At 43.0% G+C, this 15,262-nt stretch overlaps 1 protein-coding gene across 12 annotated transcripts in view; it reads right to left on the bottom strand.

The window, feature by feature from the left end:
• The window catches only part of Gfm2 (G elongation factor, mitochondrial 2), a 43,270-nt gene that overhangs the window by 6,449 nt on the left and 21,559 nt on the right, over nt 1-15,262 (bottom strand). For 11 of the 12 annotated variants that reach the window (XM_006517690.4, NM_001146043.2, NM_177266.5 and 8 more), the window contains 9 exons: nt 14,587-14,667; nt 13,587-13,735; nt 11,762-11,902; nt 11,580-11,679; nt 9,557-9,743; nt 6,412-6,488; nt 3,130-3,268; nt 2,063-2,242; nt 1,699-1,814 (listed from right to left, as the gene is read on the bottom strand). In XM_006517690.4, the coding sequence (XP_006517753.1) occupies nt 1,699-1,814; nt 2,063-2,242; nt 3,130-3,268; nt 6,412-6,488; nt 9,557-9,743; nt 11,580-11,679; nt 11,762-11,902; nt 13,587-13,735; nt 14,587-14,667 (1,170 nt within the window). The remainder of the gene's footprint in view (nt 1-1,698; nt 1,815-2,062; nt 2,243-3,129; nt 3,269-6,411; nt 6,489-9,556; nt 9,744-11,579; nt 11,680-11,761; nt 11,903-13,586; nt 13,736-14,586; nt 14,668-15,262) is intronic. The other variant, NM_001271464.1, reaches the window with a different exon arrangement.

Genomic DNA, 15,262 nt, shown 5'->3' with positions numbered 1-15,262 from the left:
AGGAGCCAAGAAGTTAGAACTTGTACAGTGGCCACATGCTGGAAAGAACAGCACAGGAGAGCACCTCAAAAAGCCAACAACAAAGGCAAGAGTCAAGACAACTGTCTACAAATACTTTCTGTATTTACAGTTTATAATCTTAGACTTCATCGGCCACAGAGGGAACCTGACCATGTTTTCAAGATAAAACAATCATGTGGGAAAGGGTAAATATAAGAGAAAAATGCTTCCTTTAGGGAGGGACTGGCCTCCCAGAGCTGCCCTCTATCCTTTTCAGACTTCTGAACAGTACCTCACTGCAGAGCTTCCACACCAGCAGTAGCTGCAGCCCATCTCGGAGGACTCAGTCTTGTCCCCCACTGGGCCCCAAGCCTAGCTCAGCAGTTTCTTTTCCAAGCACGTCTCTGGCCTTTCTTATTTGCTGATGGCATTAGTAGATCTCAGTTTGCTTAAATGTACTTCTCTGATTTCCTTTTTCCAGCAAACACCAGTATTTCTATTCCTGTTGCTGGCATCTTGATTCAGACATCGTCTAGTTCCTGTCTGTCCTAGACTGTCTTTCCCGTGCCAAATGCCAATCACTTCTGTGTTCTGACTATATATACTTCACTGATCAAAACATTTATTCTCCATTGTTCCCAGAACACAGTTCAAACCTTACTTAGTGCTTGAAAGCTTCAGTGTGACCTGTGACTTTACTCTCCAGTGCTAGGCTAAGGTACTCCCACACTGGGAAACCGCATGGGGGTTGATCAGATCTGGTGGGCCACTGAGGCAGGAGGCAGAAGGCCATGACACTCAGGACAACTCAGGTGATCACATGCATGGAAGATGCTTGGCCTAAATCTGTTGTTCAATGGGACTGATTTGTTTTTGTTTTTTAATGAAAACAATCTTATTTGGACAAATTCAAATATTTGAAATTAAAGGTTTGAGAGATGGTTCAGCAGTTAAGAATACTGTCTGGTCTTGAGTTCAATTACTAGCAACCACATGGTGGCTCACAACCATCTGTAATGGGATTTGATGCCCTCTTCTGGCATGCAGGTGTACACAAAGATAGAGCACTCACATACATAAAATAATCTTTAAAAAGAAGTTGAAATTCACATTAGATTTCCATTGTCCTTTACATTAAAGCCCAATGTCAAGCTGACCTCAGATCTGTCCAGTTAAATCCACCAGGCTTTGGGGCTGGAAAGATGGATTATCTATCTAATTAATATATATATATATATTCCCCTCTCCCCAGCCAGGCTTGTAGCTAACTGTAACATCTCAAAAGTAAAAAAAGGAATGTCTAAACAAGGTGCACTCTTCACAGGCCCAGGTTTTGTTTGGAAAGATCTTTTGGTAAAATCAGAATGTTTTGTTTAACCTTTCTGACCAGTAATTTCTAAAATCTTTCAAATGAAAATTTAGTTTTAGAAATCAAAGATTTCCCATACAAGAGCTAGTTTAAAAGTTTTAAATCCCATTTGTGTGTGTGGTATGTGCTCATGTAGAGGTCATAGGACAACGTTCTGAAGCCACTATGCAGTTCCTGAGCATTAAACTCAGAAGCAGGCTTTTGGTGCTAAGTACCTTTACCCACTGGTACTAGATCTGGGTGGCCCCATGGTGACATAAGGTCTGTGGAATCTGCGGTGCTGGCCTCAGTGCCCATCCTTAATGCAGAGCATGAAGGGTGCTCCGTACCTTCTGCATACACCGTGAGATGCAGGCAGTGACCATAGTTGTGGAGGTGCCAGGGTGAATCATCAGTGAGTGCAACGTCATTGCCACATCCTGGACTGGGGATCCGAGCAGAGGTCCTGGGTGGGGAGAATAAAGCACAACAGTACACACAGTCCAGTAACAAGGAGCAATGCAGCAAGAATTCATGTGAAGTCCAAGCACAGAGAACACTGGCGTGTCTGTAGCACACGGACCAACTCGGAGGCTGAGTGTAACATCAAGGCAGAGTGCACAGTGCACGCTAGTACGCCCAAGATCCTGGCTCAAACTCCAGCATGAGAGAAAAAAAGAAACAGTCACCAGGAGACAGGTGTGTGTCCCTTACCCTGGAGGCATGCACTGTGGACGGCACTTTCAATGGCCTCCCGAGAGGCCTGCAGCAGGTCTTCACCCACACAGTCAGCATACTCGATCTTGGCCACAGCACAGGGCTCTTCTGCTGGCCGGACTTCCAGCTCCGCACTCACCAAGTGCCGCTTGTCTCCAAGCACCCTATCGAGGGTGTCTGCGGACAAACACATGGAAATGCGTGAAGAATAAGGAGGGCCTGCACTCGAGGCTCAACGTTTGCCAGGATAATGAAGGAAGCCAAAGAAAGATGCCAGGAACAGGCTGCCCCAGGAGACTGTCTGCCCTTGCTGAGATTGCTTGTATCTGAGACCCCTCAAAACTAAGTCTTTAAAAGTACCAACCTTGGGGAAAAGGTAACACTCAAATTGTATGACATCTAGAGAGTATAAAAAGCTGATAATAAAAACTATAAACCTTGTTCCTCTGCCAATTTCCAAATTTAAATTTCCTATATTCCTTCAGCAATATTTAATGTTTCTCCCTCCCCCAAAACTAGTAAAGTATTTTCTGAAATACAGAAAAACAGCTTTCCGTGTTTTGTTTTGTTTTGTTTCTGGATAGGGGGTTCTATTTTCTTTGTAAGTACTAGGGACTGAACCCAGAGACTTTGCTCACCTTGAGGTGAAGAGTGACCACTGTTATTTTGCTTAAGGGAACCAAATACAGAAAACCTGAGTGCTGACATTCAGGACAGAAACATAAAAACTGCACCTCCTCTAGAATGCTATCTGTATAGGGACACTGTATTAAATAGCGGAATTATTCATGCACTTCATACAATAAATATGAATTGACTTCAAATTCTTAGTCCCATTTCAGTGGTAAGGGCTGGAACAAGCCAGTGATTTCACTGTCCCACGGCCACTAGAAAACACATTTGTCTGATGGGTGGGGGGGGGGTAGCAGTGGCACCAGGCCTTCTATACTAATTTTTTTTTAATACACACAGTAAAACTGTGGGAGACACTGGAAACTGTGACTTCTGTTTACACAACTAAACACTAAACAAACCCAGAATGTCCAAAATGTTGTATTTTTTACCTGTGGCGCGAACTGAGTTTAAGATGGTTTCCCGGTATGCCACCTGCAGAGGCCCTAGATAGGTCTCTAGGCCATACTCCCTCTTGATACGGTCATGAATAATCTCAATATGCAACTCCCCCATTCCACACAGGACAGTCTGGTAATAAAAAGGAAAAAAAATAAAAATAAAAAAATAAATCAGGGCCGGGCATGGTGGCGCACGCTTTTAATCCCAGCACTCGGGAGGCAGAGGCAGGTGGATTTCTGAGTTCCAGGCCAGCCTGGTCTACAAAGTGATTTCCAGGACAGCCAGGAATATACAAAGAAACCCTGTGTCAAAAAAACAAAAAAATAAAAAAATAAAAATAAACAATAAAAAAAAAAAAACAAAATACTATATATAGAAAAAATAAATGCAAAGTATGATAAAAAGAAATGATGTTCACATATTTAAGTAATTTTCTATTAATTACGACTGAGTTTCTTTTGAAAACTTTCTGAGGGCTCCTACATGAGAATACTACTTCTGACTAGAATATAAACCAAATGCAGTGACCTCTGGGCACTGTCTCTGCCCATGACAGTCTGGTGACCAGCTGGGTAAGTGGCACCAAGTTAGGGTCACACATACTTCCTAACCCCATACCAAACCTGGCTGGAGCAACAGGAGCACAATCAATGCTCGCAACTTCTGGATTATGTCTCTTCTCTTCTTTCTTTGTATGCAGTTTGCTTGTTATTTATTATTATTGTATGTGTGCTATGTTTGTGTATGGTGGAGGGGAGAGGCATGTGTAGAGGTCAGAGGACAACTTATTTAGATTCCAAGATGGAATCCAGGTGTCTGTTGTGTATAGCCAGTGACTTTACACACTGAGGAATCTCACTGGGCCTAGTTTTAATATTTTATGTGTATGGATAATTTGCCTGCATGTGTGTCTGTATTCTATTGGCATGCCTAGTGACTAAAAAGCCATAAGAGGGCATTGGAGTTGAAAACAGTTGTGAATCATCATGTAAGTGCTGGGAATTGAACTCAGGACCTCTAGAATAGTCAGTATTCTTAAACACTGAGCCATCTCTCCAGTCCTCCTCATTTGATTTTTGACAGGGTTTCACTTGTGTGCCGTCCAACTTCATATCAAACTTGCAGCAATCATATTACCTTAGCCTCTCAAGTATTGGAATCACAGGCAAGAGACACCCCAAACCTGGCTAAACCCTTTCTTTTCCTTTTTTGGGGGGTGGTGGTGGAATTTTCAAGACAGAGTCGCACTATGTAGCTCTGGCTGGTCTGGAACTCACTTTGTATACCAGGCTGCTCTAGAATTCAGAGATTCAGAACCCAGATGTCCCTCAACAGAGGAATGGATACAGAAAATGTGGTACATTTATACAATGGAGTACTACACAGCTATTAAAAATAATGAATTTGCCGGGTGGTGGTGGTGGCACACAACTTTAATCCCAGCACTTGGGAGGCAGAGGCAAGCAGATTTCTGAGTTTGAGGCCAGCCTGGTCTACAAAGTGAGTTCCAGGACTGCCAGGGCTATACAGAGAAACCCTGTCTCGAAAACCCAAAATAAATAAATAAATAAATAATGAATTTATGAAATTCTTAGACAAATGAATGAATCTGGAGGATATCATCCTGAGTGAGGTAACCCAATCACAAAAGAACACACATGATATGCAGTCACTGATAAGTGGATATTAGCCCAGAAGCTCAGAATACCTAAGATACAATTTGCAAAACACATGCAACTCAAAGTGTGGCTACTTCGATCCTTCTTAGAAGGGGGAAGAAAATACCCATGGAAGGAGGTACAGAGACAAAGTTTGGAGCAGAGACTGAAGGAATGACCATCCAGAGACTGCCCCACTGGGGATCCATCCCATATACAGTCACCAAACCCAGACACTTTTGCAGATGCCAACAAGAGCTTGCTGACAGGAGCCTGATATATATAGCTGCCTCCTGAGAGGCTCTGCCAGTGCTTGACAAATACAGAAGTGGATGCTCACAGCCATCCACTGGATGGAGCACAGGGTCTCCAATGAAGGATCTAGAGAAATGACCCAAGGAGCTGAAGGGGTTTGCAGCCCCACAGGAGGAACAACTATATGAACTAACCAGTACCCACAGAGCTCCCTGGGACTAAACCACCAATCAAAGAAAACACATGGGACTCATGGCTCTTCCTGCATATGTAGCAGAGGATGGCCTAGTTGGCCATCAATGGGAGGGGAGGCCCTTGGTCCTGTGAAGGCTCTATGCACCAATATAAAGAAAAGCCAGGGCCAGGAAGAGGGAGTGGGTGGGTTGAGGAGCAGGGGGAGGGGGAGAGGGAGGGGATAGGGGATTTTTGGAGAGGAAACTAGGAAAGGGGATAACATTTGAAATTTAAATAAAGAAAATATCTAAAACAAACAAACAAAACAAAACAAAACTCAGAAATCCATCTGTTTTTCCTCCAGAGTGCTGGGATTAAAGGCAAGCAGCAGCACCAGCCAGCTAAAACTCTTTTCCTAATGAAGAAGCAGACAGCCGTTTGATAATATGGCTGAAGATAATACCTTAAGAATGGGGTAAATAACCTCCCTCTAAAACCTCCCTCAACTACACAGATGTTTCCTTTTTTTGGTTTTTCGAGACAGGGTTTCTCTGTGTAGCCCTGGCTGTCTTGGAACTCACTTTGTAGACCAGGCTGGCCTCGAACTCAGAAATCCCCCTGCCTCTGCCTCCCGAGTGCTGGGATTAAAGGCGTGCGCCACCACTGCCCAGTTACATAGATGTTTCCCAAATGTTGTAGGCAGTAACAACCCCTAGGCTAGTTTGGACATGCATACAACAGAAACTGGCTCTCTGGTTTCCTTTAGGATGCTTTTGTAAGCATCAGTGTAAGAAACGTAAGAGTTGAACCTTGCCAGGCGTGGTGGCGCACACCTTTAATCCCAGCACTCGGGAGGCAGAGGCAGGCGGATTTCTGAGTTCGAGGCCAGCCTGGTCTACAAAGTGAGTTCCAGGACAGCCAGGGCTACACAGAGAAACCCTGTCTTGAAAAACCAGAAAAAAAAAAAAAGAGTTGAATCTTATTTCAAAACTTCCCCAAACCAATGGGGAGTGAGCTGTATATGTGAGATGTAATTATTTTACGGAAGAGAATGTTTATTTAGAATGACAACATACATAGAGAGAAACTTGTAGTATGAATCCGTGCTTCTTTCAGGAGCATAGACTAATCAATGTTCTATGCATGTCTCCCCTCCTTCCAAGGCCTAGGCCATAATATTCTTACTTGTCCAGAGTCAGGATCGAGTTTCACTTTCAAACTGGGATCTTCGCGCTGAAGGCGTTCCAAGGCATGATCTAAATCTGCGTGATTAAACAATACCTGTTATCTTCACTCCATTTCTAGGTAATGAAAGATCCTGGCAGAATGTAAAAGGACACAGAAGCCCTGAAATTGGCAAGATAGACGTCAGTGTTAGCAGAACTAGCTTCACTGATTTAGAAAAATAGAGGTGCACAATGCTCTGGCCACTCCTTGAATCTGTGTGTCTGCCAATGTTCTGACCAGGTGTGTGCCCATTGCTGCACCTTCATTAGTCTCTTTCCTTGTACCCCTCCCATACCCATTTCTTGAGAATAGACATTGTTTAGATCTGGAAATCCCCTAATCTCCCCTTTCTCCTTTCCCCCCTGAGGGCCTATAAAAACTGGGAACTCTTTCCCCTCGAGGATGACTCCTCTACCCCTTCGTGGGATATGAGTCGTCCCCAGAGCTCTGGCTTTCCCCGAATAAAGCCTCATGTGGTTTGCAACAAGCTCGGTCTGTCATGAGTTCTTGGGTGTCCGCTATTGTCCTGAGGCATGAGCGAGGGGCTCCTCTCAGAGTCTTTCAGTAAATAGGGAGCATAGATTAACAAGCAGGTACACTGATTAAGAAAAGAACATTTCGAAGAGCCATGAATGCTCTGCAGATGCTAAACCAAGGTAAGACAATTCCAAGGCGAGGTGTGTGAAAGCGAGAGATGAGCAAACATCTCCACGGGAGCTGTGTAAAGCACATGCAGGCTGTGGCCAGACAGCAGCCGGTGAAGAGCAGCGGCAGATGTGCAGGGAGATGCAAGGCGGGGAGAGCATGGACTGGCAGGCAGGCCACGCTGAGAGGTTTGGCTTTACACTGGGAAGCCACTGAAGGGCTTTAGAGGGACAGTAACCTAATCTGGTTCTACTGCATAATCTAGGAGCTGATCAGAAACACTGGCTACAACGGGAGAGTACCCTATGGCCAGTTCTCAACCACAGGAGAATGAAGATGGATCATTTGTGTTTAATATGCTACGTGGAGTAAGCCAATAGTGGCGTTAGCTGAGAAGCGTGCTTGCCTTCTTATAAAAGTTCCAGAGACTAAAAGAACAGTTGAAGAAAACGAGCTGAACTCCAGATTAATGAGTTCACCTTTATCAACTGCATCCATTCACTTGTTTCTTAGGTCTATAAACCAAGATTTCTAGGCTGTGCTGTCCATTTCTAAGTGTTACTCGTCTGAATTCATCGGTGCTGTAAATGCAAAATGCACAGCAGATTTCAAAGACTTAATATGAAGAAAGAGTGCTCTGCAAAGACTGCGTATGAGAGCTCTGACTGTGCGTATGGCAGCTCTGACTGTGCGTATGAGAGCTCTGACTGACTGCTTGCGTGTCTGTGCACCACGTGCATGCTGTGTCCTTGGAGGCCAGGGGTCACACTCTCTGCAAATGGAGTTACAGAGTTGCCAGCCACCGTGACCCAGCACTGGGTGCTGACCTCGGCAAGAGCAGAGTGTGCTCTTCACTACTGCACCAGCTCTCTAGACCTCATTAATACTCTTTAGCTTAAATGGCAATATAATATGACATCTATTATCTGAAATGCTTGAGATGAAAAATGTTCACATTTTATGCATTTCAGATTTGGGATTTTGCTACATTTTTTTAAAAAACATGTATTATGTATGAGAGCTGTGTGTGTGTATATATATATATATATATATATATATACTATGCATGACCTAACTGGCTGGTACTGAGGGTACCAGAAGAGAGCATTAGATCTCTTGGAATTTGACTTACTGGCAGCTGTAAGCAACTATGTGGGTGCTGGGAATCAAGCTCAGGGCCTCTGAGAGAACAAGTGATCTTAACTGAGCCCCTGCTCCAGCCCCTGCTCCATTTGCCTGATTCTAAATGCTGTTCCTTCAGCCACTGGATCCAGTTTCTTTCATTACTTGCAGTCTTACATCTACACTTCAATTTCTTTCATGTGATTTCTGGCTGGGTAGATGAACTAAATAGTCCCACCTGGCCAGATATGTCTCTCATTGCATCTTTTTTTTTTTTTGGTTTTTGAGACAGGGTTTCTCTGTGTAGCCCTGGCTGTCCTGGAACTCACTTTGTAGACCAGGCTGGCCTCGAACTCAGAAATCCGACTGCCTCTGCTTCCCGAGTGCTGGATTAAAGGCGTGTGCCACCACGCCCAGCTCTCATTGCATCTTAGGAGATATGGAAAGGAAATAAAGGTTGCTCTTGATCTCCCATAGTCTGTGCATCCAAGTTGTTTGAAGGGGACTAAAGGACACCAGAACGTCTGTCTTTAGGTGGTGTTCACAAGTGAGAACTCACCGAGAGCTTCATAAAGCATGATGCTTGAGCTCAGACCTAGAGTTTCTACAGCAGAGAAGTCCAGGGGAGCCATTGCAAGACAAGGTGAAAGATGAGCAAGCAAAACGCAAAATGGGCAAAACGTCTTCAGGAAATCAGAACTGGTTCATATTGTAGATGCAAGAAAGTGAATTCATTTCAAATCATGTCCTAACTAATCTAACACATTAGGAGGGTAGAGCAGGGCCAAATACTTGAAATTTCATAAAAATCATTACAAAGCTGGGCAGTGGTGGGACATGCTTTTAATCAGGGTGGAGGGGCATAGAGATACAGAGGTGCATCTCTGAAGTCAAGGCCAGCCTGGTCTACAAAGTGAGTTCCAGGACAGCCAAGGCTACATAGACAAATCCTGACTTGAAAAATCACAACCCAGCCGGGCAGTGGTGGCACAGGCCTTTAATCCCAGCACTTGGGAGGCAGAGGCAGGCGGATTTCTGAGTTTGAGGCCAGCCTGGTCTACAGAGTGAGTTCCAGGACAGCCAAGGCTATACAGAGAAACCCTGTCTCAAACAGATAAACCCTGTCTTGTAACCAAAAAAGAAAAAAAAATAAGTAAAAGAAAAAAGAAAATCACAATTCAAACAACAACAACAAAACAAACCCATCAGAGGGACTCAAATAAAATGGAGACAAAGCAAAAAAATGCTGCCCAGTAAACACAAGTTTTCTGAGGACTCGCTGAAACTACTTCCCATAGGCTACAAACACCAACTGAAGAACCAACCCTGCTGGTACCTGGCTGCTTAGCGACTGACGGGGGCTCTATGGTGCAGAAGAAGACAGGCTCTGGGACCTCCACCCCGGCCAACAGCAGACTCTCGGCCTCTCTCTTCTTTCCATGCTCCCTTTCTCCTCGTCCGGCTCTGCGAGCTGCAGCTAATGCGCTGGACTTGGACGAGACTATGGTGTCTCCAGTGGCAGTCTGAAAGCAAACACGACAGCTTCCCGGCTAGCACTCATCTTCCACCCAAAACCACAGACAAAACGCTAGTAGAGCGTGCTCTTCACTGCAACTTAAAAGAACTAATTCACAAGTCTCACACTTTATGTAAGGCTCATTTAACCTGTGTAAGACCTCTAATCTAAACCGTCACTGTAATACATTCTAATGAATAATGAAACATACAATACACACCAAAGTTTATTAGCAAAAACATCTGCCTAAGAATATATCTCTCTGCCTAAAAAATATCTTCCTGAATTTCCCATTATAGCAAGGCAGGTTCGATAAAAACTCACAAAGTGTTTTAATGCACCCCCGACCCCCTCCCTCACACAGACAGACAGACAGACAGACAGACACACACACACACACACAGAGACACACACACCCTGACACTATATGAAAGCTCCATGGAATTAAAGCAGTATTTTAATGAGCTTAGGACACAGCCACACGCGGTTTAGACTGCATGTAAACTCTGTGCTCTGCTTACATCAGGGCTCTGCTGGTTTCTCCTTGTACACAGCTCTCCAAATGACTGCAGTGCTCCTTCAAATATGCACAAGGAGCAGAGCTGACTTAGGAAGACAGCTGCCTTAGTTTAGGACAGTCAGGTATGGTGGCACACACTTGTAATCCCAACACCCAGGAAGCAGAGGCAGGCGGATCTCTGAGTCTGAGGCCAGCCTGGTCTACAGACTTCAAGGACAGCTAGGGCTACACAGAGAAACCCAGTCTTGAAAGCACCCCATGTACAAAATTCAGACCATGGACGTTTTCTCCTAAACATTTCTGAAACCTGCAGTTAATCATGAAGAGTTAAAAGGTTAAAGTAACATTTTTTTATCCCAATATAACATATGCCAAATTTTAATGGGAACTAATTTGAATAAGCTGAATTAAAAGAAGTCCTCAGTTTTAACCCACCCAAACCTGATTTGGCACCAAGTATTTCCTTCCACTGACCCTATAAATGTCTAGGTTGTGCCTCTTTTGTGCACACACTGATGAACTATGGGCTGAGGACAGAACTGGAAACAAAAGAAACCCAAACCCTGGCCTTCTAGAACCCTCTTGAGCAAAAGACCTTTCGTCACTTCCTGACCAGCTGTAAAGCTCAATCTAACTGTCTGCCATGATCCAAACAGATGAACAATCAGCAAGCGTGGTAGAGGAGTTTGAGACCAGCCAGGGCCAGACAGCAAGTTCAAGGCAAGCCTGGAAAACGTAGTGACAGAGAAACAGAGAATCTCTCTTCCTGCCCTCCCCTCCCCTCCAGAGAGCATCTCTCTCCCCCTCCTCTCTCCATCCCTCTCTTCTCTCCTTTCTTCTCCTCTCCTCTCTTCCCCTCTCCTCTTGTCCTCTCTCTCCTTTCCTCTCCTCTCCCCTCCTCTTCTCTCCTCTCCTTTCTTCTCTTTCCTTTCCTCTCTTCTCTTCTCCTCTCCCCTTCCCTCCCACCCTCTCTCTCTCTTTCTCTCTCTCATACCACACACACACACACACACACACACACACAAATACACAAACGGGCAAAGATTCCATGGGAATAAAATAAAATAAAAAACTGTAAATAAACTTTAGACTTTACTTGGAGTTGAACTTTATTTGACTATAATCCATCCTGTCTGTGGGCTTCTGTAATCTATTTTTCTTTCTAGTAAATACATGACATTCAACTCTCTTGATAAACAGGCCGTTATATTCGTATAATAGACATTCAGATGGTCTGTGACTGTCGCTATCTATTCTAGAATATCTAAAGTATTTACAAACCACATTTACACGCTCTGCTGTGGAACACATGCAGTCACTCACTTGTTTAAGCCCAACTGTCAAAGCAATGTTTCCAGCAGTCAGGGAAGGGATTTCTACATGTTGGTCAGCAAATGGCAAAAGCAGACGACTCATTCTTTCCCTATAAAACCATGATTTCTATTAGTAAAGTACTTTTAACTAATTGAATGCAGTTTTAGAAAATAAGCAAACCTTTTCCTTACGTGCAGTTTCTATTAATGTTGTGGACAGCCAGCTGAGGCGTCAGTGTTCCCGAGTAAATGCGCAGGAAAACCAGGGGTCCTCGCTGTTTGTCATGTAGTACTTTAAACGCTAGTGCACACAAGTCACCCTCATACCACTGCCTGCAAGATAAAGGAGGTATTGGAGATCTTTTAGCAGAGTTATCCAGGCCCAGGATGTAACATTTCTACAACCCCCTCTTCCGTCACTGACTAAAATACCTAATGGAGGTTTACCAATAAATATTTAAACTAAAAGAAGGGTTCTCTTTCAAGTACTATCATATTTGTAAACATCTTCAATGCACAAACTCTCTCCTTAAAAAAAAAAAAAAAAGTGAATCTTCAAAGGTCATAAAACCAAGGAATCCCTTGAGGATAAGTAAATATTCTTTGCAGCTGTTGCTTCAGCCTCTCACCTCTCTTTGTGTATAGCTGAATAACACCATTAATCTACAGGAGGAACTTGAGCTTGTTTATAGAAACAGTATTATTTTATTTATTTATTTATTTATTTATTTATTTATTTATTTATTTGCTGTATATCATCTCTTATTTTACTACCCCCTAAACTTGAGCTTGTTTATAGAAACAGTATTATTTATTTATTTGTTTGTTTGTTTGTTTGTTTGTTTATTTATTTGCTGTATATCATCTCTTATTTTACTACCCCCTAAACTTGAGCTTGTTTATAGAAACAGTATTATTTATTTATTTATTTATTTGTTTGTTTGTTTGTTTGTTTGTTTATTTATTTGCTGTATATCATCTCTTATTTTACTACCCCCTATACCCTGTTTATAGATTGAATATATACTGGACATATATTAGGCTGCTACAGTTGTGATTATAGAGATAAAATTGTACAAACACTTTAGAAGTAGCATTTTTCAAAAAGAAATTTCAAGATATGTCAAATCAATTTCCCTTTTTTCTTCCATAAAAAATAAAAACAATTAATGAATTTTATATCAAATCTATCTAAACTTACTCAAACCATATTTTGCTAGATGGGCTGTAGAAACAGTATTATTAAAGAAACATGTTTTTAGGGCTGGTGAGATGGCTCAGTGGGTAAGAGCACCCGACTGCTCTTCCGAAGGTTCGGAGTTCAAATCCCAGCAACCACATGGTGGCTCACAACCATCCGTAACGAGATCTGGATCCCTCTTCTGGAGTGTCTGAAGACAGCTACAGTGTACTTACATATAATAAATAAATGAATCTTTAAAAATATTTTTTTTTAAAAAAAGAAAGAAACATGCTTTTAAAGTAGCATTCATTAAAAATTTTGGAAAGTTTGAATTTTCCTGAAATTGACAAATTTTGTCCATTGGGTGCATATTTCTGAGGAAAAATGATATTGTCATCAGTCTCGAGGAAGTCTATGAGTCAAAGTAAGTTAGACACACTTCTAGTTATAGCATTTCCCATCTTATTCCTAGTCCTTCTTAATGGTACTCATACAGAAGCTTTCTACAAGCTAGTACTGCTCCTTACGCTTAACCAACACCATTAACTCACTAGATTTTTATAACACGCGTCGGAGACCGTCTATCTTTCACTGATGTGAGACTAAGTCACGTGGATTAGGCCACTTGCCATGAAGTCCATGCTCACTTCACATGCCTTTCTAATTCCGAGATGTAAGAAAGTCTTCGCAAGTGAGAATGACTATGGCCTTAAATCATGTACAGAGACATTCTCCACCACTTTTTTAAATGGCTGCTTTAAAGTACTTTCATGGAACAAGGCCCACTTGGTTTTTCCAGCCATATGAGTCTAATGCAGGCGGTCACACACTTACAGAAAGCGGTCCTCGCGCTCCTCGGGTGACGGCAGGTAAGTGGTCACCGCATCCAGCAGGGGCTGCACGCCCTTGTTCTTCAAGGCACTCCCACACAGCACAGGCACTGCAGCCTGTGCCAGTGTCACCCTGTGTACTGCAGCCTGTAACTAAAAGCAAAGAGAGAGCGTGAACATGGATCTGTGCACAGTTCCCTAGTCCCTGTCAGCATCTCTCGAGTCAAAGGCTTTCCCTAAACTCCTTTGTGAACCGCTGCACCACATCGCCATCACTCTCCATGGACTTATTTTTCTTACAACATTAATCACTTCCCAGTATGCTGGATGTCTGGTGTTGTCTCTTGTTCAACAAAGTCTTTATAAGTATTACAGTGAGGCCTCTGAGATACAGCAAAGCTTCAGAAGGTAGAGAAGCCTTAGATATAATATTGCTTAACAATACTGAAGAAGTGCTGTATCCACCGGGGCTGAGCTCTGCATTGTGACCAGCCGGGGTTCTCTGTGGAGGTCTCTGTCTGCTGCAAAGAGAGGCTCTGACGCATGCTACGTGTATCTGTGAGGCTCTGACGCACGCTACGTGTATCTGTGGACATGAGGCTGTTTTAGAACCCATGTAGGAATTATGCTGGGGCAGCAAAGTGGCAGCAGCAGGTCCTTGTCCTTTCAGTCACGACCACAGCAGCCTAGGGAGTGGCTAGGTTTCCAGTCCTGGGGTTCCCTCCTGCTGACACCCATTAAAGAGCCAGTGCTATGAGAAAATGAACTGACCCTAACTCACGTAAGGAAAAATGATTCCACTTCTAACTTTGTAAACCATATCTGGAAATAGCACGTTGCTGGCATTAAGTACTTACACAGGAGCAGTGACTTTCATTTTTAAGCCACTATTTTCAACAGTATAAAATGTTAACACACACACCTTTCACACTCTCCAAAGACAGAAAAACCAAACCATATTCACTTGAGTAAAAGTTTGTATAGAGAACTGAATAACACATTACCTTTTCAGCTGGTACTAAATCAAAGTTTTCACTAAATTCACCTAAAACCAAGTCAGCAAACTCATCATCTAAGTCTGCAACCTGTAAAGAAAGACAAACGTGTATAACTTGTATTTAGTTTCATACATGTATGCACCAGTGAGAGATTTGAAGTCAGCTACATAACCTGACACACACAAGCCAAACAACTCTTTGTAACTTTTGAAAAAACAGTTCCGGGGCTGGTGAGATGGCTCAGTGGGTAAGAGCACCCGACTGCTCTTCCAAAGGTCAGGAGTTCAAATCCCAGCAACCACATGGTGGCTCACAACCATCCCTAACGAGGTCTGACTCCCTCTTCTGGAGTGTCTGAGGACAGCTACAGTGTACTTACATATAATAAATAAATAAATTTAAAAAAAAAAAAAAAAAAAAAAAAAAAAAGAAAAAACAGTTCCGTTTTGTTTTGTTTCCCCAAAGAAAAAAACCTGGAAATTGAAGGTGTGCTGTGAATTTCTTGAAGTCACAGAGAGTCAGAGCTGTACTCAATTCCACGTTACCAGAGAAAATGCCTAACGCATCCACAGTGACAATCACACAGTGATTTGGTTTGGACTGCTGGTTTGGCTCTTTTAGTTCACAGCATGCGTCATCCTCTAGCATATGAATGCATATGATGGCTACACTTCCCACAGTA

The sequence above is a fragment of the Mus musculus genome, chromosome 13 (genome assembly GCF_000001635.26).
Source record: "Mus musculus strain C57BL/6J chromosome 13, GRCm38.p6 C57BL/6J".
NCBI classification, from domain to species: domain Eukaryota; kingdom Metazoa; phylum Chordata; class Mammalia; order Rodentia; family Muridae; genus Mus; species Mus musculus.
Note: the sequence above shows the minus strand (reverse complement) of the source record. Positions and strands in the feature narration are given on the sequence as shown.